General features: G+C 54.2%; 1 protein-coding gene across 1 annotated transcript in view; it reads right to left on the bottom strand.

Moving 5' to 3' along the window:
* The window catches only part of LOC130019007 (astrotactin-1-like), a gene marked incomplete at both ends in the record, with an annotated part of 136,740 nt that overhangs the window by 8,243 nt on the left and 106,671 nt on the right, over nt 1-21,826 (bottom strand). Inside the window, 5 exon segments of the mRNA XM_056109633.1 lie at nt 678-805; nt 3,019-3,213; nt 5,825-5,991; nt 14,307-14,457; nt 15,810-15,947. Of these exon segments, the coding sequence (XP_055965608.1) occupies nt 678-805; nt 3,019-3,213; nt 5,825-5,991; nt 14,307-14,457; nt 15,810-15,947 (779 nt within the window).

Here is a 21,826-nt window from a genome sequence, read left to right as displayed (position 1 = left end):
GAAGGAAGGGAAGGAGGGAAGGAGGGAAGAGGGAGGAGGGAGGGAGTAAGGAAGGAAGGAAAAAGGAAAAGGAACAAAGAAAGAATGGATAGAAGAAAGGAGGGAGAGGAAGGGAGGGATGGAGGGAAGAGGGAAGAAAAAAAGGGAGGGAAGTGAGAAAGAAAGAAAAAAGGAAGGCAGGAAGGAAGGGAGGGAGGGAAGAAAAAAGAAGAAGAAAAGAAAGGAAGGAGGGAAGAAAGAAGGAAGGAAGGAAGGAAGTAGGAAGGAGAAGGGAAGGAAAGAAGGAAAGCAGGCAGGAAGGAAGGGAGGGAGGTAGGGAAGAAAGGAAGGAAGAAAGGAGGAAGGAAAGAAAGGAAGGAAGGAAGGAAGGAAGGAAGGAAGAAGGAAGGAAGGAAGAAAGGAAGGAAGGAAGGAAGGAAGGAAGGGAGGGCGGGAGGGAAGGAAGAGAGAGGGAAGGGGGAAAAAGAAAGGGAAGGAAGAAAGGAAGAAAAAAGGAAGGAAGGCAGGAAAGGCAGGCAGGAAGGCAGAAAGGAAGAAAGGGAGGGAGGGAAGGAGGGAGGGAAAGGAAGGAAGGAAGGAAGGAAGAAAGGAAGGGTGGCAGGAAGGAAGGAAGGAAGGGAGGGGAGAGGGAGCGAGGGGACGCCTGTCTGCTGCAGGTTAAGTGGGGGCTCACTCACCTGTGAGGAAGTCGGGGTCCGGTGTGGGCTCGGAGATCTCCTCCAGACACTGGTTCTCCAGGGGAACTGTGGCTACTACGAGGCCGTCAGGCAGCTGCTGGTCTAACCCTCGAGCAAAGTTGTTCTGCCTAGGAGACAGAGGCAGACCTTCATTTCTTTTCTTTATTTCTGGACCACAGCCACGGTGGTTTTGCACATCCAGGGCAGGGAGGCCACTACTGTGGAGGTGACCCAACTCCTAAAAGCGGCGCTCTAGATCCACAATGGAATACTATACAGCTCTGAGCAAGGGCAGAATCATGCGATGTTTCTAGTTTGGTCCACAAGGGGGGGGGTGGTAGAGGGAAGTGGGCTGAGTAAAGTCAGCCAGAAGGCAAGGGACAGGGACAAAATTGTCTCTCCCATATGTGTGACTTAAAGATACACAGCGAGGGAGCAATCAAGGACCTAAGGCAACACAGAGAACTGTGTTTGGGGGTGATGGAGAGGGCTGAGACGGTGGGAGGTGGGTACTCTAGACCCGGGCATGGTGCTGAAAATAAGTGCCCAGGAAACCGTTATTAACCATATTGTAAATCACAGAACCTCAAGCAATAAAGATGATTTTTTTTAACTTGAAGATTTCAATGAGCTTTGGTTGATTTCTATCTGTTGACATTTACTATCTTAAACTTAAATGAGACAACATTTGGAAGAAGAGATCAATATTTCAAAATCTCAGTATTTTAAAACATCGATAATGACATTTGAAATCAAGAGTCAGAGCCGGAGCGATAGTACAGCGGGTAGGGCATTTGCCTTGCACGCGACCAAGCCGAGTTCAATTCCCAGAATCCCAGAGGGTCCCCTGAGCACTGCCAGGAGTAATTCCTGAGTGAAAAGCCAGGAGTAATCCTGGTGCATCGCCAGGTGTGATCCAAAAATAAAAAAAAAAGAATAAATAAAATAAAATTAAGAATCATAGATCCATTACATTTTAACAGGTTCTCTAAAATAAGGGGAAGTATGAGTTTTTGTGTCCTGATTCTTTTTGTTTTGGTGGCCACACCCAGTGGTGCTCAGGGCTTATTTCTAGCTCACTACTCAAGGAATCACTTCCGGTGGGGCTTGGAGAACCAGATGGGTGCTTGGAGAACCACCTGCAAAGGCCCGAACCCAGGCTGGCTGCATGCAGGGCAAGGAAAGCGCCTTGCTAGCTGTACTATCTCTCCAGCCTCAGTTGCGTTCTGACTTTGGTTACGTCTGACTGAGACGACAGCTGACTTCCAGCCTTTGTATTCAGGTCCAGAGTCACGGGACAGTCTGACTGGCAGCAAAGGACAGCTCACTGTAAGCCGGCAAAGCACTCCACTGTCGCACTGTCCTCCCGTAGTTCATCGATTTGCACGAGCGGGCACCAGTCACGTCTCCATGGTAAGACTTGTTGTTACTGTGTTTGAAATATCGAATACGCCACGGGGAGCTTGCCAGGCTCTGCCGTGCGGGTGGGATACCCTCAGTAGCTTGCTGGGCTCTCCGAGAGGGATGAAGGAATTGAACCTGGGTCGGCCACGTGCAAGACAAATGCCCTACCCGCTGTGTTATCGCTCTAGCCCCCAGCAAAGGTAAGACCTCAAATATTCCCCAGTAGGATCCCCAAAACCCTGGCCTGTGTCTGAATGTTCTTTTTTTTGGGGGGGGTGTCACACCCGGCGATGCTCAGGGCTGACTCCTGGCTCTGCACTCAGGAATCACTCCTGGTGGTGCTAGGGGGACCCTATGGGATGCTGGAAATTGAACCCGGGTCAGCCACATGCAAAAAAAACACCCTCCCCGCTATGCTATCACTCCAGCCCTGTGTGACTGAATGTTCTAATCTAGAAAAACTTCTTCCTGGTTCTTTCCACTTGTAAATGTAAAGCGAGCATTTGGGGGTGATTTGCATTAAAAACAATCTTGCAAGGACTGGAGCAATAACACAGCAGGTAGGGCATTTGCCTTGCATGCGGCCAACCCGGGTTTGGGTTCGATCCCCGGCATCCCATAGGGTCCCCCGAGCACTGCCAGGAATGATTCCTGAGTGCAGAGCCAGGAGGAACCCCTGTGCATTGCCGGATGTGACCCAAAAAGCCAAAAATAAATAAATAAATAAATAAATAAATAAATAAAACAATCTTGTAATAGGTCCCGCCCTGGGTGAAGCCCTTCCTGACTGGAGGAAGCAGGAGCCCTGGGTTCTAGAGGAGGTCATAGGGGAGATATTTTGAGGCTCATTCCAGAAAAGACAGTGGAGCTTCTTCGAAAGTTCCCCGGGGCAGCAGAGAGAGCCAGAGAGAAGAGACACGTGGCCCCAGGTTCTCACCTGAACGTTCCTCTGAGCACCTGTCCAGCCGCCACCTCTCTGGAATGGTTGTTGTAACCAAAGAACATCTCCCCAAAGAGGGTCTGGTTCATGGGGAGCTCCCGGCCCTCGCCACAGTCACCCCCTTCCGGGCAGGCCTCCGTGATGAGCTGGCAGGAGCGCCCATCCACGGCCAGTTTGTAATCCTCGATGCACCTATGAGGGGAAGAAATCAGGAGTGAGCTCGAGGGAGCACAGCCTCATCCAGTTCTTCTTCGCTACTGCACCCCGGAACTGTATTTCCAATGACGAAAGGAGCCGGTGCAACGGGACAGTGGGGAGGGCGTTTGCCTTGAATGCGATCAACCCGGGCTCCATCCCGTGGGGTCCCCTGAGCACTGGCAGGAGTGATTCCTGAGCGCAGAGCCAGAAGTGACCCCAGAGCATTGTGGCAAAAACCAAAAGCAAACTGGTGACGTCGTAAAGGAGTTACTCATCCATGAGTCATGCGGTCCATGTTGCCCAACAGGTGGGGGAAGATGGGTTTTCAGGAGCAAAGATTGGGCAACCCCAATGTGATCCTCTTATATTTTTCCCCTTTTTTGGGGGGCCACAGCCGGCGATGTACAGGGATTACTCCTGCCTCTGCACTCAGGAATTACCCCTGGCGGTGCTCAGGGGACCATATGGGATACTGGGAATTGAACCTGGGTTGGCCACATGCAAGACAAATGTCCTACCCACCATGCTACTGCTTCAGTCCCCAATGTCATGCTCTCGATTACTCAGTTTTTCGAGCCTGCAAACCAACCCTCATCAAGTGACATGATCCTACACAATCGGTGCCCTTCCAGTGACAGGTACTGTTAAGGTTTTGGAGGATGCCCTCTCTCCTTTTATTATTATTATTGTTGTTGTTATCGTGTGCTTCTTTGGGTCACACCTGGCGATGCTCAGGGCTGACTCCTGGCTCTGCACTCAGGAATTACTCCTGGCAGTGCTCGGGGGACCCTATGGAATGCCGAGGATCGAACCCAGGTTGGTCATGTGCAAGGAAAATGCCCTCCCCACTGTGCTATCCCTCCAGCCCTCCTCTCTCTCTTAAAAGGTCTATGGTGGGGCTGGAGTGATAGCACAGCCGGTAGGGTGTTTGCCTTGCATGCTCCTGACCCAGGTTCGATTCCCGGCATCCCATATGGTCTCCCGAGCACCGCCAGGAGTAATTCATGAGTGCATGAGTCAGGAGTAATCCCTGTGCATCACTGGGAGTAACCCCAAAAGCAAAAAAATAAAATCAAATAAAAAATAAAAGGTGTATGGTGCCCTCCGAAGGTAAACCCTGCAGACTTGCCAATTCTATCTCTCTCCGTTCCCTAAACACACCCAGGTACTTGGCAAGAGGCAGATGGCAGCAAATGTTCCTCAACAGATGTGTTTGCTAAGACCATTGCCCTCAGTAACTCTGGTGAAATGCACCCTGGTCCATGGAAGTAGGTCAAGCGTAATGTGAACATATATTAGAGACAGGAAAAACAGAGAGCTGGCAGCCACGATAGATGGGGGTTTTACAAGAAACCGAACAGGAAAATTGCTCAATTTCAAGGAAAGGAGGAAGCAGAAAAATACGACATTTGGATGGGGCTGGAGCCATAGCACAGCGTGGAGGGCGTTTGCCTTGCACGCAGTCAACCTGGGTTCGATCCCCAGCATCCCATAGGGTCCCCTGAGCACTGCCAGGAGTGATTCCTGAGTGCAGAGCCAGGAGTCACCCATGAGTATCGGGGTCTGAGCCAAAAAAAAGTCATTTTTTATGGTCAGTGCTATCCACTTCGGTTTTGTTTATTTTTTGGCCACACTCAGTGGCGCTCAGGGCTTGCTCCTGACTCTGTGCTCAGGGATCACTCCTGGCAGGCTCGGGGGACCATGTGGGATGCTGGGGATTGAAACCAGGTCAGTCCCATGCAAGGCAAGCGCCCTCCCCATTATCACACTAACCCCTATCCACGATAGTTTTGAGGGGATCATGCTTTTTCCCTATTTAGGGATGACTTGAATTCTAGCCCCTCCATCACGGGAGTTGGGAAGGGGGTCCCCTGGTCTCACTGTTCCTTAGAGTTTTCATCTATGAAATGGGGCAGCATTGCCTGTCCCGGGCCTCAAAGCAGGCATCTCCTGAGCACAGAGGGAGTGAGGTCGACCAGTTGCTCTTCCACGATTCTAAAGCATTGTCCAGGGGGAGAACAGCCCAACCTGCTGTGACTTGGGGAGCAAAATTTTATGATGCCTCCGTCTTCCAAGGATTTGTCTGTCCCCTCTTTCTTTTTTCAAGGGCAGGTGTGACGTTTGGGGCCACACCTGGCGATGCTCAGAGATTCCTCCTAATTATGCACTCAGGAATCACTCCTGCCAGTGTGTGGAGGACCCTCTGAGATGCCGGGGATTGAACTGGGGTCAACCGTGTGCAAGGCAAATGCCCTCCCCGCTGTACTATTGCTATGGCCCTGCCCATTCCATCTTTCTTCAATAACTGATTCCTTTCCCAAGACCCCAGGATCCTAGGGTCCCCAAATCCCTACTCTGCACAGGCAGGCAAAAATGACTGGGAAAGGTTTATGTTACGTTCTACATGGTGTGTGTGTGTGTGTGTGTGTGTGTGTGTGTGTGTGTGTGTGTGTGGTGTGTTGGTGGGGGGGGGCACCCTATGGTCAGTTTCGTTTTCTTCCTGGGAGGGATTAGCCTGTCCTTCACAGGGGCCTCTGCCCAGCTCACCCCCTCCCTCCTGAGCGTCTACACCCGGGGGGGCGGGGGGTGGAACGGCCCCTCTCACCCGCAGAACATGAGGATGTTGTACAGGGCGGGGTCGTCCTGGAAGGGCGCCGTCTGCTGGAGACAGAGTTGCTCGCAGCCACCGTTGAAGCCGTCGGAACAGTCCACCCCGATGTGACGGTCATAGCAGCCTGAGCTGTCCTTCATGGGGCTGAGTCCAGAGGGGCACTGACACAGAAGAAAGCAGATGTGTTGCAGGGGATTTGGGGGTCAGCCCTGGGGGTCCCCACAGACGTGTATGGGGAAGCCGTCACTTATCCTTGACGTAAACATTCCCGTGGGCTAGAATTCCTGCAAAGGTGGGGGATCTTGCAGGAACCCCAGATGCAGACCACGTGCGGGAGCAGTAAAACTGGCCCCCACGAATATGCCCATGATCAATACAATGCCTGTGATCAACAGGATGCCTGTGATCAATGTGGCGCTCGTGATCAATATGGTGCCCATGATCAATAGGGCACCTTGATTAATAGGGTGATCAATATGGCGCCCATGATAAATAGGGTGCCTGTAATCAACAAGGCACCTGTGATCAATAGGGGGATCGATATGGTGACCATGATCAATAGGGTGCCCATAATCAATAGGGTGCCTGTGATCAATAGGGCACCTTGATCAATAGGGTGATCAATATGGCGCCCATGATCAATAGGATGCCCATGATCAGTAGAATGCCCATGATCAATAGGGTACCCATGATCAATAGGGTGCCCGTGATCAACAGGTGCCCATGATCAGTAGAGTGCCTATGACCAATAGGGTGCCCATGATTATTAGTATGGCACCCATCCATGATTAATATGGCATTTGTGATCAATACAGTGCCTGTGATCAATAAGGCGCCCATGATCAATCGGGTGTCCATGATTAATGGGCGCCCATGACCAATAGGGTGCCCATGATCAATATGGCACCCACCCATGATTAATATGGCGTTTGTGATCAATACAGTGCCTGTGATCAATAGGGCGCCCATGGTCAATAGGGCGCCGATGATCAATAAAAGGGTGCCTATGATCAATATGGCACCCACGATCAGTCTGTTGCCCATTCATGCCGCCAGTGTAGCCAGGGACCCACAGCTCTGGGCTCTGTCATCAGGAGTCACACAGTTCCTAAACCAGAGAAATGGCCAAGACTGAGGATTAGGAGAGAGCCAAAGCGGGGTTGGAGATATATATATTATTTTGGCTTTTTGGGTCCCACCGGGCGATGCTCAGGGCTGACTCCTGGCTCTGCACTCAGGAATGACAGCTGGCGGTGCTCGGGGGACCCTATGGGATGCTGGCGATCGAACCTGGTTGGCCGCTTGCAAGGCAAATGTCCTCCCCGCTGTGCTATCACTCCAGCCCTGGGGCTGGAGCTTGGAGCCCACCCTACTCCCCTCTAAGCCCAGACCCGACTCCCCAAACTCAGCAGAGTCCCACGGAGCATGACCGCTCCTGCCAGGCCCCTGGAATTCTCTGCCTCTCCCCCTTTCTCTCTCTCCTGCCAAGAACCAGGTTTGCGCTGGAAAAACCCACCTCTCCTCCCTTCCGCCGACAGAGGCGCCCAGCAGGACGCGAACTGTTTAGCTGACACAAACTGCCATTTCTCAAACCAATGCCCACCCCCACCCCCCGCGAACGCCTTCCAGGCCCCCTTCTGACCCACTCTCCTCCTCCTCCTCCTCCTTGTGCAGTCAGCTGGAATTTTCTTTTATTATTATTATTATTTTTTTAAATTTTATTTTATTTATAGACTTATGATTTTTTTTTGCTTTTTGGATCACACCTGGCGATGCTCAGGGATTACTCTTGGCTTTGCACTCAGGAATCACTCCTGGCAGTGCTCAGGGGACCATATGGGATGCTGGGAATCGAACCTGGGCCAGCTGCGTGCAAGGCAAACGTGCTACCCACTGTGCTATCACTCCAGCCCCAGACTTACAAATTTTTGTGCTTGGGTTTCAGTTATACAATGATCAAATACCCATCCCTCCACCAGTGCCCATTTTCCACCATCATGAATCCCAGTATCCCTCCCACCCCCCATCCCCCCCATCCCACCCAGCTTCTGTGGCAGGGCATTCCCCTTTGTTCTCTCTCTCCTTTTGGGTGTTGTGGTCTGCAAAAGAGGCATTGAGTGGCCATCATGTTCGGTCCATAGTCTACTTTCAACATGCTTCTCCCATCCTGGGAGGATCCTCCCAGCACCCTTTACTTGGTGCTCCCTTCTCTATCTGAGCTGCCTTTTCCCCTAGCGTGTGTGGCTGGCCTCCAAGCCATGGAGTGAACCTCCTGGTACTTATCTCGGCTGTTCTTGGGTGTTAGTCTCCCATTTTGTTACTTTATATTCCCCCAGCTGAAACTTTCTAGAATCATTTCAAGATGTTTTGAGAGGCAGCGTGGTGCCCAGCCAACCCAGATGTTCCCATGGCTCTGAAAGCAAGCGACGCGAGCCCATTGAGGATTGCACTCACATTTTGGCGAGACCTCTCTGCATCCATCCACAGTCATGCTTGCCTCCCCCCACAGCTGTTTAGCCAGATGTGGCATCAGGAAGCTTCAGAACTGGGCAGCCGCCCAGCCTCGGTGGCGGGGACCAAAACCCAGAATTGATGGGAATAATCTGAGCTTACTGAGGTTTCTGAGAAAATCCTTCTCTCAGGGCTGGAGCAATAGCACAGCGGGGAAGGCGTTGGCCTGGCATGCGGCCGACCTGGGTTCGATTCCCAGCATCCCATAGGGTCCCCCAAGCACCGCCAGGAGTAATTCCTGAGTGCAGAGCCAAGAGGAACCCCTGTGCATCGCCAGGTGTGACCCAAAAAGCAAATAAATAAATAAATAAATAAATAAATGTAAACACACAAAATACAATGTCCTCCCGTTGTTCATCGATTTGCTCGAGCGGGCCCAGTAACGTCTCCATTGTGAGACTTCTTGTTACTGTGTTTGGCATATTGAATACTCTGGGTAGCTTGCCAGGATCTCCGAGAGGGGCGGAGGAATTGAACCCGGTTCGGCCAGGCTGGCTGCGCGCAAGGCATAGAGCAAAAAAAAAAAAAAAAGAAAGAAAAAAAAAGAAAATCCTTCTCTCCCTCTGCCTCTCTCACTTCTCTCGCTGTGAAAATAAAAAAAACACTCAGAGGAGCCAGATTCAGGCGTCCCACCTTTCGTGGTCTCTACCACAGTGCCAGTGCCCTCTCTCCATCACTAGTCACACCCCCTCAATGCCCAATCACCTACTGACTTGTTCTCTATCAAGCCTTTATTATTATTATTATTATTATTATTATTATTATTATTATTCACTATCATCCCGTTGTTCACTGATTTGCTCGAGTGGGCACCAGTAACATCTCCATTCGTCTCTGTCACGTGCTGGTGTAACCTGATGGCATATTGGGGGCTCTTTCAGGGGTCAGGGGAATGAGGACCATCATTGTTATTGTTTTTGGCATATTGAGTACACCACGGGGAGCTTGCCAGGTTCTGCCCTGCAGGCGGGATACTCTCGGTAGCTCGCCGGACTCTCCGAGAGGGATGGAGGCTTTTGGGGCAGCCTCTAATCACCTTTACAGGTGTTCCCAGTCAGGCATATATGCGGGCAAGATACTCTCGGTAGCCTGAGTAACCCTGAGTATTGGGTTCTCTGAGAGTGAGAATAGGGCACCCCGGGTTCAATTCCTCCGCCCCTCTTGGAGACCCCGGCAAGCTACCGAGAGTATCCCGCCCGCACGGCAGAGCCTGGCAAGCTCCCTGTGGCGTCTTTGCGATGCCAAACACAGTCTCAACAAGTCTCACCATGGAGACGTGACTGGTGCCCGCTCGAGCAAATCGACGAACAACGGGAGGACAGTGCTACAGGGCTACAGGGCAGAGGAACAAGTCCGTGAGTTGAAGCATCTGTTTAGGCTGCCCACAGCTCTCGCTCTCCCTTCTTCCCCGAGATTGAAGTCACGTGGTCTTCCGACCCCTAAAACACACACGGTTAATCATCTTTACGGAAGTTCACTTCTGGGTTCACTTCTGATCGGCCTGGGGCCTCCTCGGCTAAGGAGATTAAACACTTTTTCTCCTTTGGTTCTTGGGTCACAATGCCTTGCCCTTCTTCCCCCCCCACCTATGTCTGAGGTTATGGCAGAGCCTGGCATGTTCCCCGTGGCGTATTCGATTTGCCAAAAACAGAAACAATAACGGGTCTCATTCCCCTGACCCTGAGAGAGCCTCCAATATGGCAGCGTTGGGAAAGATGAGTAAGGAGCGGCTGTGAAAATCTCAGGGCTGGGACGAATGAAAACATTACAGGCACCCGCTCAAGTCAATTGATGATCAATGAGATGACAGTGATACGGTGATACAGTGAAGTCTGAGGTTAATGGATGGTCGAGATGTTTCAGCCAAACTGTCCCCAAGTAGACTTGGACACACTACGGGGCTGCCGTGTGGAAACGCTCTATGGACAGAGAAGAGGATTTGGGGGTGGTAGCCGGGATCAGACCCAGATCTTGAGCGCTAGAGAAGCAACAGCAGTGCCATGACAGGCTCATAAAGAAGCCAGAAGAAGCTAGGCCTAGGTTTCGGTTTCAGAATTCCTGGAATTGTGAATAGATTCCTGGAATTGAGTCATGATTTCCCCGAAATGAGATAACCATGGCGAGGGCCACTCAAGGTTACCAATCAGATGCAGGTAGGGAAGCCCCCCTAGATAACTTTTATCTTACAAGCGGTCAACATGGCCGACCCAAGTTCGATTCCTCCGCCCCTCTCGGAGAGCCCGGCAAGCTACCGAGAGTATTCGATATGCCAGACACAGTAACAACAAAGTCTCCAATGGAGACGTTACTGGGCCCGCTCGAGCAAATCGACGATCAACGGGAGGGCCTTTACCTTTTTACCTATGCAACCCTGATGTAACTCCAACTTATAACCAATTAGCTAAGTGCATGTCATGGAAAGTCCCTCAGACTGCAGCCAAAAGGGTGGTCCGCCGAAAGTCCCTGTTATATAATGTTATGATATGGGGCTGGAGCAATAGCACAGCGGGGAGGGCGTTTGCCTTGCACACAGCCTACCTCGGTTTGATTCCCAGCATCCCATATGGTCCCCTGAGCATCACTAGTGGTAATTCCTGAGTGCAGAGCCAGGAGTAACCCCTATGCATCGCTGGGTGTAACCCCCCCACGAAAAACCCAAAAATGGTGATCATTTTGGGCTGAAGTGATAGCACAGCAGGTAAAGCATTTGCCTTGCACACAGTTGACCCGGGCTCGAGTCCTCTGTCCCTCTTGGAGATCCTGGCAAGCTCCCCATGGCATATTCCATATGCAAAAAAAAAAAAACAAAAACAGTAACAAGTCTCACAATGGAGACATTACTGGTGCCCGCTCGAGCAAATCGATGAACAATGAAAGGACAGTGCTACAGTGCTACAATGCACCTTTATGGTATAAAAGCCCCTCACTTCTGAGACTCGGGGCCGCTCATTCCAAGAAGGCTGCCGCTTTGTCGGTGAGCCAGACAAGGGCCCTCACTCGAGCTAGCCAATAAAGACCCTCTGCTTATTGCATTGCAACTTGTCTTCATGTGATTCCTCTGGGGAGATCTCAGCCCAGTTTAACAATCTCATTCAGAAGCACTCCCAGCCCCACCCTGAGCTCCACCCACTGGGCTTCAATTCTCTCTTCCCACCAAGACATCCCTTTCCTGCAGACCCCCCAAAGTCCAGCGTTTTCCTGAATGCCTCATCTCAGCCTCCCCATCCGCTTGGCCACATCTTCTTTCTTGGGGCTACTGGGATGTTCAGCCACAGGGAACTGAAGGTTGGAGCCTCTCCAGAGAAGAGGGGTCACGCGCTGTCACACAGAGGCTTGGGGAACAGCAAAGACCCCCACCCCAGAGCACCGAGCCAGCCCCCCTAGTAGACTAAGATCCTGCCCGTGGGGGTATCAGCGGCTCTGCAGCCCAGAACCTGAATTTACGGACAAGCTTCCAGGCCTGAGGCTCCTTCCTGCCACCCCCAAACAACGTGGCCTCATGACCTCAAATTCTCCAGTTGTTCCCCAGCTCTGCTACCCTGGGGTGCACTTTTGCTGGGGCACCCATACTGAGAAGCTAGCACATATCCCTGGGGACTATTCCCGCGGGGTCTCTCACACAGCACCAGAGTCCAAAGTACAGAAGAAAGGGGCTGGAGCACAGCAGGTAGGGGGTTTGCCTTGCATGCGGCCATCCCGGGTTCGATTCCCAGCATCCCCTGTGGTCTCCTTGAGCACCGCCAGGAGTTATTCCTGAGTGCAGAGTCAGGAGGAACCCCTGTGCATCGCCAGGTGTGACCCTAAAAAAAGCAAAACCAAAACCCAAAAACAAAGTACAGAAGAGAGCACTATGCCAAGGAGGCTTGGCTTGCATCCTTCACCCCCTCACCCCCAAAATCAGGGGGCTAAGGGCAAGCCCGCCATGGGGTGGGCAGGGAGAGGGGGAGTGTGAGCATTGAGTTCCCCGGGTGCCCAGAGAGGCTGCTGGGTTCGGTCACACCGTCGATGCCCAATACAGTGCAGATGGTCCGGGGAGTGGGGAGGGGAGATTCACTCTCGGGGGACCCTGCTGGGAAGCTGATTGCCTCTGACACCTGATGAACCTCGCCCACCTTCCACTGCCCCTGGAAGTGACATTTCCGGCATCTCCCTGACAATGTGTAGCTTTGTCCCCCTTTCTTCGGGGGCCAGTCAACGCCTCCGTTCCCCCTTCTTCATTTCCTTTTCTACCTCCAATATTTCAGCCTCCTTTGCCACTGCTGGGGAGTTCCAGTGCCCTACTGGGCGGACAGGGTCGCCCTTGGTCATGGCGGGAGGAACAGGACTGTGTGTCCCTCCCAGACTCCTCTAGCCCGCACCCAGGCACAGAAGGAAGAAGACAGGCTGCCTTGATAAGGATGCCCCCCACCTGCCCTCCACGTGCAGGGGTGAACTGCAAAGCCCAACGTGGAAGACACGGCTGTGGGGCTCCGTCTCCCCAGCGGGCCACCCTCTCCCTTAATCCACAGGGGTTCGGGGACTGGAGCGATAGCACAGCGGGGAGGGCGTTTGCCTTGCACGCGGCTGACCCAGATTTGATTCCCAGCATCCCGTAGGGTCCCCCAAACACCGACAGGAGTGATTCCTGAGTGCAGAGCCAGGAGGAACCGCTGTGCATCTCCGGGTGTGGCCCCCACAAAAAAACCCACAGGGGTTTAAGCAGCTGAGAAGCCGAGACAAAACCACATAGGGCAGTGGCAGGGCTCAGTGCTGTCCCGAATGGGACAGCTCTGTCCCTTTGCCGCCTCTAGAGCAATTTATTTCTTTGGACACTCCTGGGCGTGGGTGTCTAAAAAACTTCCGAGTGGGTCCATGTCAGAGTGTGTGCGTGCACGTGTGTGTGAGTGCGTGTGTGTATGTGTGTCTGCATGTTTGTTCATATGTGTGTGCATGCTTGCATGTGCGTGCATGCGTGTGTCTGCGTGCGTGGGCGTGTGTGTCTGCGTGTGCGTCTGTGTCTGCATGTGCGTGTGTGCATGTGTGTGTGCATGCGTGCGTGTGCATACGTCTCCCCGTCTCCCCCAAGCCCCGACCTCCCCGTCTCCCCCCAACCCCGACTCCCCCGTCTCTCCTCATCCCTGATGCCCCCCGTGTCCCCCCGGCCCTGACGCCCGTGTCCCCACAGGGAGGAGCTGATGGCCTTGTCGTCGGGGCGTCGGGGTTGGGGGAAATGGGGGCGTCGGGGTTGGGGGAAATGGGGGCGTTGGGGTTAGGGAGAGACGGGGGCGTCGGGGTTGGGGGAAATGGGGGCGTTGGGGTTGGGGGGAGACGGGAGATGTGTGCATACGTGTGTGCGTGCACGTGTGTGTGCGTGCATGTGTCTGCGTTGCGTGCATGCGTGAAGGTGTGTGCGTGTCTGCATGTGTGTGCAAGTGTGCGTGCATGCGTGTGTCTGCGTGCGTGGGCGTGTGTGTCCGCGTGTGCGTACGTGTCTGCATGTGCGTGTGTGCATGTGTGTGTGCATGCGTGCATACGTGTGTGCGTGTGTGTGCGTGCATGTGTGTGAGTGTGTGCGTGTGTATGTGCGTGCATGTGTCTGCGTTGCATGCGTGCATGCAGGTGTGTGCGTGTGTCTGCATGCGTGAGTGTGCATGCGTGTGTGCGCGTGTGAGTGCGCACATGCGTGTGTGTGATTTCCTCCCGACCATTCTGGAGCGAGCCGAACCAAATCTGTTCCCTGAGCACCTAGACAGTAGCCAGGCCCACAAGGACGGTTACGACTGGACCCAGACCGGGACCCAGAACCCCTGGGGACCAGTGCATGCCTGAGGTCAGCCTGGGGTCCACACGGAGTCGCCCCAAGCTCTCCTAGCCTCGGAGCGCTGCTGTCTCCCCCGGGGGTGTGCCCCTGCCCTCTGGCTCTGTGCTGCACCCACCCGAGGCGGGACGGACCGACAGACACAGCCGGCCGGACAGACGGACGTACCACGCAGCCCGTGGAGTCGAGCTTGCGGTCGGAGATGCAGCGGAAGTTCTTCCTGCAGCCCCCGTTCTCCTTGCTGCAGTCGCGCACGGGCCCAAAGGAGTCGAGCAGCACCTCCAGGCTGTCGAAGGACGACGAGGCCATCAGCTCCTCCCTGTGGGGACACGGGCATCAGGGCCGGGGGGACACGGGGGGCATCAGGGATGAGGAGAGACGGGGGCGTCGGGGTTGGGGGGAGACGGGGAGGTCGGGGCTTGGGGGAGACGGGGGCGTCTGGGTTGGGGGGAGACAGGGGCGTCATGGTTGGGAGAGACGGGGCCATCGGGGCGGGGGAAGATGGGGGCGTCGGGGTTAGGGAGAGACGGGGGCGTCGGGGTTGGGGGAAATGGGGGCGTTGGGGTTGGGGGGAGACGGGGCATCGGGGTTAGGGGAGACGGGGGTGTCTGGTGTGGGGGAGACAGGGGCATCAGGGCTTAGGGTGAGATGGGGGCGTCGGAATTGGGGGGAGACGGGGGCGTCGGGGGCGGGGGAGCTGGGGGCGTCGGGGCTGGGTGGAGAGCTGAGGGGCGTCAGGGCTCAGGGGACACTCAGGAGCTCCCCAGGGCCACAGGCCAGGCTAGCTCTGTTGCCTGTCCCTCTTACCCATCCAACACCCTTCCACTGTGCCTTCACTCAGGCCCCATCCCTCTCCTAAGGGGGAAAGTCCAAGACTCTGCAGCCTTGCACTAAGCAATAAGGAACATTCTAGTCGGGAGGGGGCCACAATGAGGAGGCTGGAGTGACAGCACCTCTGGGTGGGCGCTGGCCTTGCACATGGCTGGCCCAGGATGGATGCCCTGAGCTCTGCCAGGAGCAATACCCGAGTGCAGAGCCAGGAGCCAGCGCTGAGCGAAATCCGGTGTACCCCCACCCCCAACAAAGAGAAGGTGCACCCTGAGCCCCCCAACGAAGAGAAAGGGTCTCAGCTTGGGCTCAAATGGACATTGGAGGGGTCCATGAGATGGCACAGCGGGGAGGGCGTTTGTCTTGCTCACAGCTGATCACGACATCCTATTGGGTCTCCTGAGCCTGCCCAGAGTGATTCAGGAGTAGACTCTGCTCATCACTGGGTGTGGAACACCCCCCCCCCCCGGAAGAACTCAGGAATAGGGGCTGGAGCGATAGCACAACGGGGATGGCGTTTGCCTTGCATATGGCCGACCCAGATTCGATCCCCGGCATCCCATAAGGTCCCCCAAGCACCACCAGGTGTGATTCCTGAGTGCCTGAGCCAGGAGGAACCCCTGAGCATCTCCGGGTGTGACCCCCCAAAAGAAGCAAAATATAAAAAAAAGAACTCAGGAATATCCTCTCCTGGGCATGAGTGTTGGGGGGCTCCATGCCGACCTGGAGTGAGAAAGGTGGGGGCCCCTGCCAATGGCAGCACGAAGGTGGCCCCAGCACCCTGGGCCTTTGGGAAGTTTGTCCCTCCATGTAGTTCGTCCGCTGGGCACCGGGGTCACTCACCGGACCTCCACCGAGTCCTCCATCACGGTCATGTCCGTCTTGCACTTGGCCGAGGGGTTGATGGCCAGTTCCGCGGGGGGGATCACGAAGCTCTTGCTGAGGGGCAGCCACATGCCCTCGCCCAGCGTGTAAGTGAACCTGTGAGGACACCCCTCCATCAGTAGGCGGATAAGCCCAGCGTCCCCACCTGGACACCAGCGGCATGCCCCAGGCTGCCTCTGCAGAGAGAGGCGCTCTGTGGACACTCCATGGATGCATCCTTGGGGATCCCGGGAAGGAGGACTTGAGTTCATGTGGCCCAGCTGGAGGGGGGTTATGGTAGTACCCCATTCACGTGGGCTGGGTCACACCTGAAGAAAACCAGCTCCCCTAAATGCACAGTGGAAGTGGGGTGGATAATGCCCCAAAGGAGAGTGGAATGGAGGGGGGTGGGAGGGAGGGAGGAAGGAAGGAAGGGAAGAAGGAAGTGAAAAAGGAATGAAGGAAGGGAGGGAAGGAGGGAGGGAGGAATGAAGGAAAGAAATAAGGGAGGGAGGGAGGAATAAAGGAAGGAAAGAAGGAAAGGAGGGAGGAAGGAAGGGGGAAGGAAGGAGGAAGGGAGAGGAAGGTAGGGAGAAAGGAAGGAAGGAAGGGAGTGAGGAAAGAAGGGAGAGAGGAAGGAAGGGAGGAAGGGAGGAAGGGAGGGAGGGAGGGAGGAAGGAAAGGAGGAAGGAAGGAATAAAGGAAAGAAGGAAGGGAAGGAAGGAGGAAGGGAGGGAGGAAGGAAGGAAAGAAAGAAGGGAGGGAGGAAGGAATAAAGGAAGGAAAGAAGGAAAGGAGGGAGGGAGGAAGGCAGGGAGGGGGAGGAAGGAATAAAGGAAAGAAGGAAGGGAAGGAAGGAGGAAGGGATGAAGGAAGGGAGGAAGGAAGGGAGGGAGGGAGGAAGGAAGGAAGGGAAAAAGGGAGGGAGGGAGGAAAGAAGGAAAGAAAGAAGGGAGAGAGGAAGGAAGGGAGGGAGGGAGGTGGGGAGGAAGGGAAGGAGGAAGGAAGGAATAAAGGAAAGAAGGAAGGGAAGGAAGGAAAGAAAGAAATAAAGAAGGGAGGGAGGGAGGAAGGAATAAAGGAAGGAAAGAAGGAAAGGAGGGATGGAGGAAGGCAGGGAGGGAGGGAGGAAGGAATAAAGGAAAGAAGGAAGGGAAGGAAGGAAGAAGGGATGAAGGAAGGGAGGAAGGAAGTGAGGGAGGAAGGAAGGAAGGAAAAAAGGGAGGGAGGGAGGAAAAAAGGAAAGAAAGAAGGGAGAGAAGAAGGAAGGGAGGGAGGAAGAGAGGGAGGAAGGAAGGGAGGGAGGGAGGAGGGAAGGAATAAAGGAAAGAAGGAAGGGAAGGAGGAAAGAAATAAAGAAGGGAAGGAGGGAGGGAGGAATAAAGGAAGGAAAGAAGGAAAGGAGGGAGGAAGGAAGGAAGGGAGGGAGAGATGGAGGAAGGAATAAAGGAAAGGAAGGAAGGGAGGGAGGGAGGGAGGAAGGAAGGAAAGAAGGAAGGAAGGAGGAGGGAAGGGAGGAGGGAAGGAAGGAAGGAGAAGGAAGGAAGGAAGGAGGAGGGAAGGGAGGAGGGAAGGAAGGAAGGAGAAAGAAGGAAGGAAGGAAGGAAGGAAGGAGGAGGGAAGGGAGGAGGGAAGGAAGGAAGGAGAAGGAAGGAAGGAAGGAAGGAAGGAAGGAAGGAAGGAAGGAAGGAAGGAAGGAGAAAAGTGTCTGCTACGGAGGCAGGCTGGAGGGTTTTGATGGGAAGGAAGCTGGGGTCCTGAGATGGGAAACGTGCTCTGGTGAAGTTGGGCGTTGGAACAATGTATGACTGAAACCCAATCATGAACAACCTTGTAACTGTATCTCACGGTGATTCAGTTGAAAAGGAGCTGGGTGCCTGCGTTTTCAGCCAAATTGCAGTAGAAGAATTGCAATAGTCTCTGTTCCCCATCCCAGGGCCGGACATTCCCCCTAGAGCCATGAAGGACCCCCCCCCCCCAAGGGCAACAAAGGAGATTTTAAAAAGCCCCTTTTCCAGGGATGGGAAGAGAAGGGATGGAGGGATGGAGCTTCCAATCTCAGGAGCAGAGAAGAGATGAAACACCAGACCCGGGAGGTTTCTGGGACCCCCACCCCACCACCGTGGACTGGTCTGGTGCCCACATGGGGAAGTACATGCTGGTTTTTTTGGGGGGGGGGTGTTTTTTTTTTTTGTCGATTCCAGCAACAAGGAATAAAAGCTCCATCAGCACTTCCAGGCAGAGCTGAGAGGAGCAGGAGAGCCCGCGTGTCCGTTTGCGGGTTCATTCATTTGATTACAAAAGCGTTTGGAGGCGCTCTGATAGGAGCCCAGAATAGTCTGGGGATAAAAGCCGGCGTGGTGTGGGCGGGGTGTCACGAGGCTGTGGCACTCTGGGTCCCTCCCCCAGCGTGAGAGACCCACACCTGCCCCCTCGACGTCCCCCTCCCCCCCCCCCCCCCGCATCCTACACAAACCCAGTGCCAGGAGGCCACACTTCTGAAGACACAAGATCTCTTTCTCTCTCTCTTGTACTTTCGGCGTTTGAGTATGCTCTGGGGTTCCTCTTGGCTCTGCACCCAGGAATGACTCCTGGCGGTGCTTGGGGGACCCTATGGGATGCTGGGAATCGAACCTGGGTTGGCCTCATGTACAGCAAATGCCAAACCCACTGTGCTATCACTCCAACCCCACCCCACTGCCATTTCTTCCATTTTTTTAAAATTTATTTTTGCTTTTTGGGTCACACCCAGCGATGCACAGAGGTTACTCCTGGCTCTGTGCTCAGGAATCACTCCTGGCGGTGCTTGGGGAACCCTATGGGATGCTGGGAATCAAACCCGGGTCGGCCGCGTACCAGGTAAACGCCCTCCCCGCTGGGCTATCACTCCGGCCTAATGTGAGATCTTTCAGGAGCAACGCGGCCCCTTCCAGAATGCCAGCTCCTGGGGGTCCCAGCAGCTATCCCTAATCCACCCACACTCCCAAAGACACCCCTGAATCGACATCATCAGAAAAATGAGGTACCAGGTCCTGGCGGGTGTCCGGGGAGGGACACGCTACCAAGCCAGTGGCTGTGACCAGCACGAGGAGATTTCCCCATCACCCCCCAAACTTAGGCTGATCCCCAACTTCTCTGGCTCTCGGGGCAAGCCCTCGCGTGAAGCAGAGTGAACAGGCAGGTCACCCCCCTGTGAAAACACCGTATCTGCGGGCAATCTTTGGGGAAAACGGCCCAAGGTGGAGAGGAAGGGACGGATGAGTTGTGGCTTATCTGGAAAATCATCTCCGAGCACCCACCTGGCTGAGCTCCAGGAGGACCCCCCAGGGGTGGAAAAGGGGGTACACAGAGTTTGCCAGGAGGGTATGGGTAGAGCTGACCCTGTCCCAGGCCAGGTCCCAAGGGCAATGACCCAACCAACCAGCTCTGCCTCAACTTCCGCTTTTGTCCTGAAAGCAAGAATTCTTTGGAGGTGGGGGTGGGGGGCTGGAGCGATAGCACAGCGGGGAGGGTATTGGCCTTGCATGGGGCCAACCCGGGTTCGATTCCCAGCATCCCATAGGGTCCCCTGAGCCTGCCAGGAGTGATTCCTGAGTGCAGAGCCAGGAGGAACCCCTGTGCATCGCCGGGTGGGACCCAAAAAGCAAGGGAAAAAACCACACTCGCTGTCCAACTTCCTTGGAAATGGTCCTACCACGAGGGGTGAGCTTGGGGACGCCCTGGGTAACCGTCTCCTGGACGATCCTTTATCCCCACATCAGCTGTGGGGTGCAAAGGTCAGGAAGGCAGGTGGGGGCCTCAGAGGCAGCTCAGCGTCACCCTGTCAGGGACCCGGTGCCAGGGGGCCACCCAGAGAGAAAAGACATCAATGTTCGGGGCTGGAGCCATAGCACATTGGGCAGGACATTTGCCTTGCACCAGCCAACCCGGGTTCGATTCCCAGCATCCTATAGGGTCCCCTGAGCACCGCCAGGAGTGATTCCTGAGTGCAGAGCCAGGAGGAGCCCCTGAGCATCATCCGGTGTGTCCCAAGAAGCAAAAACAAACAGACAAAACACACACACACACACACACACACACACACACACACACACACAAGAATTCCTGTAGGGGTCTTTTCTCCTGAGTGTGTCCCTGCTCAAACATGGAAATTCTATCTGAAGCGTCACACAAAGGGGTCCAAATGATCGTACGAAGGGGATGGGGGGCGGGAGAGAGGGGAGTGTTTGCTTTGTACACAGCTGACCCAGGATAAATCCCCGGCATCCCATAGGGTCCCCCCCAAGCACTGCCAGGAGTGATTCCTGAGTCTAAAGTCAGGAACAAGCCCTGGGCATCGCTGGGTGTGAATCCCCCCCCCCCTCCACAAAAAAATGTGATGCCAAGGTTGTAGATGTGGAGGATGAATCCTGCAGGGGCTTGAACCCATGGTCACAAGACAGGTGACCAGAGGACAGGACCTGGGGCCACATCATACACCACATCATACTTCTGTGTAAGATTCTGTCCAAATCAGAGGCACTCAGCCCCCGACATGTGTGTTCACACATGCGCATACATGACCACACGTGCATGTCCTCAGAGCTTACTCTTGGCTCTGCGCTCAGGGAGCACTCCTGGCAGTGCTCAGGGGCCATATCTGGTGCTGGGCATCGACCCGGGTCTGCTGTGTGCGAGGCAAGTGCCCTCTCTCCTCTTGCGTCCCCCAGGCTGGTGAGGAACTTTCTAGCTCTGAGGTATAATCTCATCAACGGCCAAGATCCAGAGACTATAAACCAAAGCTCCCGGAAGAGAGCGATGCAGAATATCACACCGTAGAGCCTGGCGAGCTCCCCGTGGTGTATTCAAGATGCCAAAAACGGTCACAATAACAGGACTCATTCCCCTGACCCTGAACGCGACAGGGTCAAATGAGACATTACTGGCGCCCGCTCAAGCAAATTGATGAGCAACGGGACGACAGTGATACAGTGATACAGTGCTGCTCTCTTCCAAGATAGTGAGAATGAGGACCTTGGCCTCTGGATAGGGTCAAGGTGAAACCCCAAGGTCAAGTTGTCAGTGGGCCAGCCTGGATGGAAGAGAAATCTCCAGGGACCATCCCCAGAGGCTGGTCATGGAGCCCCAAACTGCCGTTTCGCCAATTTTCCAAGCAAGGATGCAAGGGTAGTCGCCGGTCCTTAAGGTTCTGTGTCCCTAAGCACCAGAGGGAAGAAGGAGCTGATTTCCTGGGGGGTTCAAAGTGGCAGATCTGCCAAGATGCCTACTCGTGACATTCTCAAGCTCGCTCTTTCTTTCTTTCTTTCTTTCTTTCTTTCTTTCTTTCTTTCTTTCTTTCTCTCTCTTTCTTTCTCTCTTTCTTTCTTTCTTTCTTTCTTTCTTTCTTTCTTTCTTTCTCTCTCTCTCTTTCTTTCTTTCTTTCCTTTCTTTCTCTCTCTTTCTTTCTCTCTCTTTCTTTCTTTCTTTCCTTTCTTTCTCTCTCTCTCTTTCTCTCTCTCTTTCTTTCTTTCTCTCTCTCTTCTTTCTTTCTTTCTTTCTTTCTTGCTTGCTTGCTTGCTTGCTTGCTTGCTTGCTTTTTGGGTCACACCCAGCGATGCACAGGGGTTCCTTCTGGCTCATGAACTCAGAAACCACTCCTGGCGGTGCTCAGGGGACCCTATGGGATGCCAGGGATCGAACCCGAGTCGGCCGCATGCAAGGCCAACACCCTCCCTGCTGTGCTATCACTCCAGCCCAATTGACGTTTCTTACAGCCCAAGTTCCCCATCAAAGAGTCTCAGACCATGCTCTGCACAAGATGTGACCAGCCCTCACACTGACACTTGGGAGAGAATCAGGCAGGGGCGGGAGCAGGAAGTTGGTGGGTCTAGAAATCTTCACTGCACTTCCGGTTAAGAGCTTAACGTTAGGCGGGAAGATCTATGACTCATATTCGTACAGATCACCAGAGAAAATGAACCATCTCCCCGCTTCTCTCCTTCTTCCAACAGTGCCAT

This window comes from Sorex fumeus, unplaced genomic scaffold, assembly GCF_029834395.1.
Source record: "Sorex fumeus unplaced genomic scaffold, SorFum_2.1 ptg000356l, whole genome shotgun sequence".
NCBI lineage: Eukaryota > Metazoa > Chordata > Mammalia > Eulipotyphla > Soricidae > Sorex > Sorex fumeus.
Note: the sequence above shows the minus strand (reverse complement) of the source record. Positions and strands in the feature narration are given on the sequence as shown.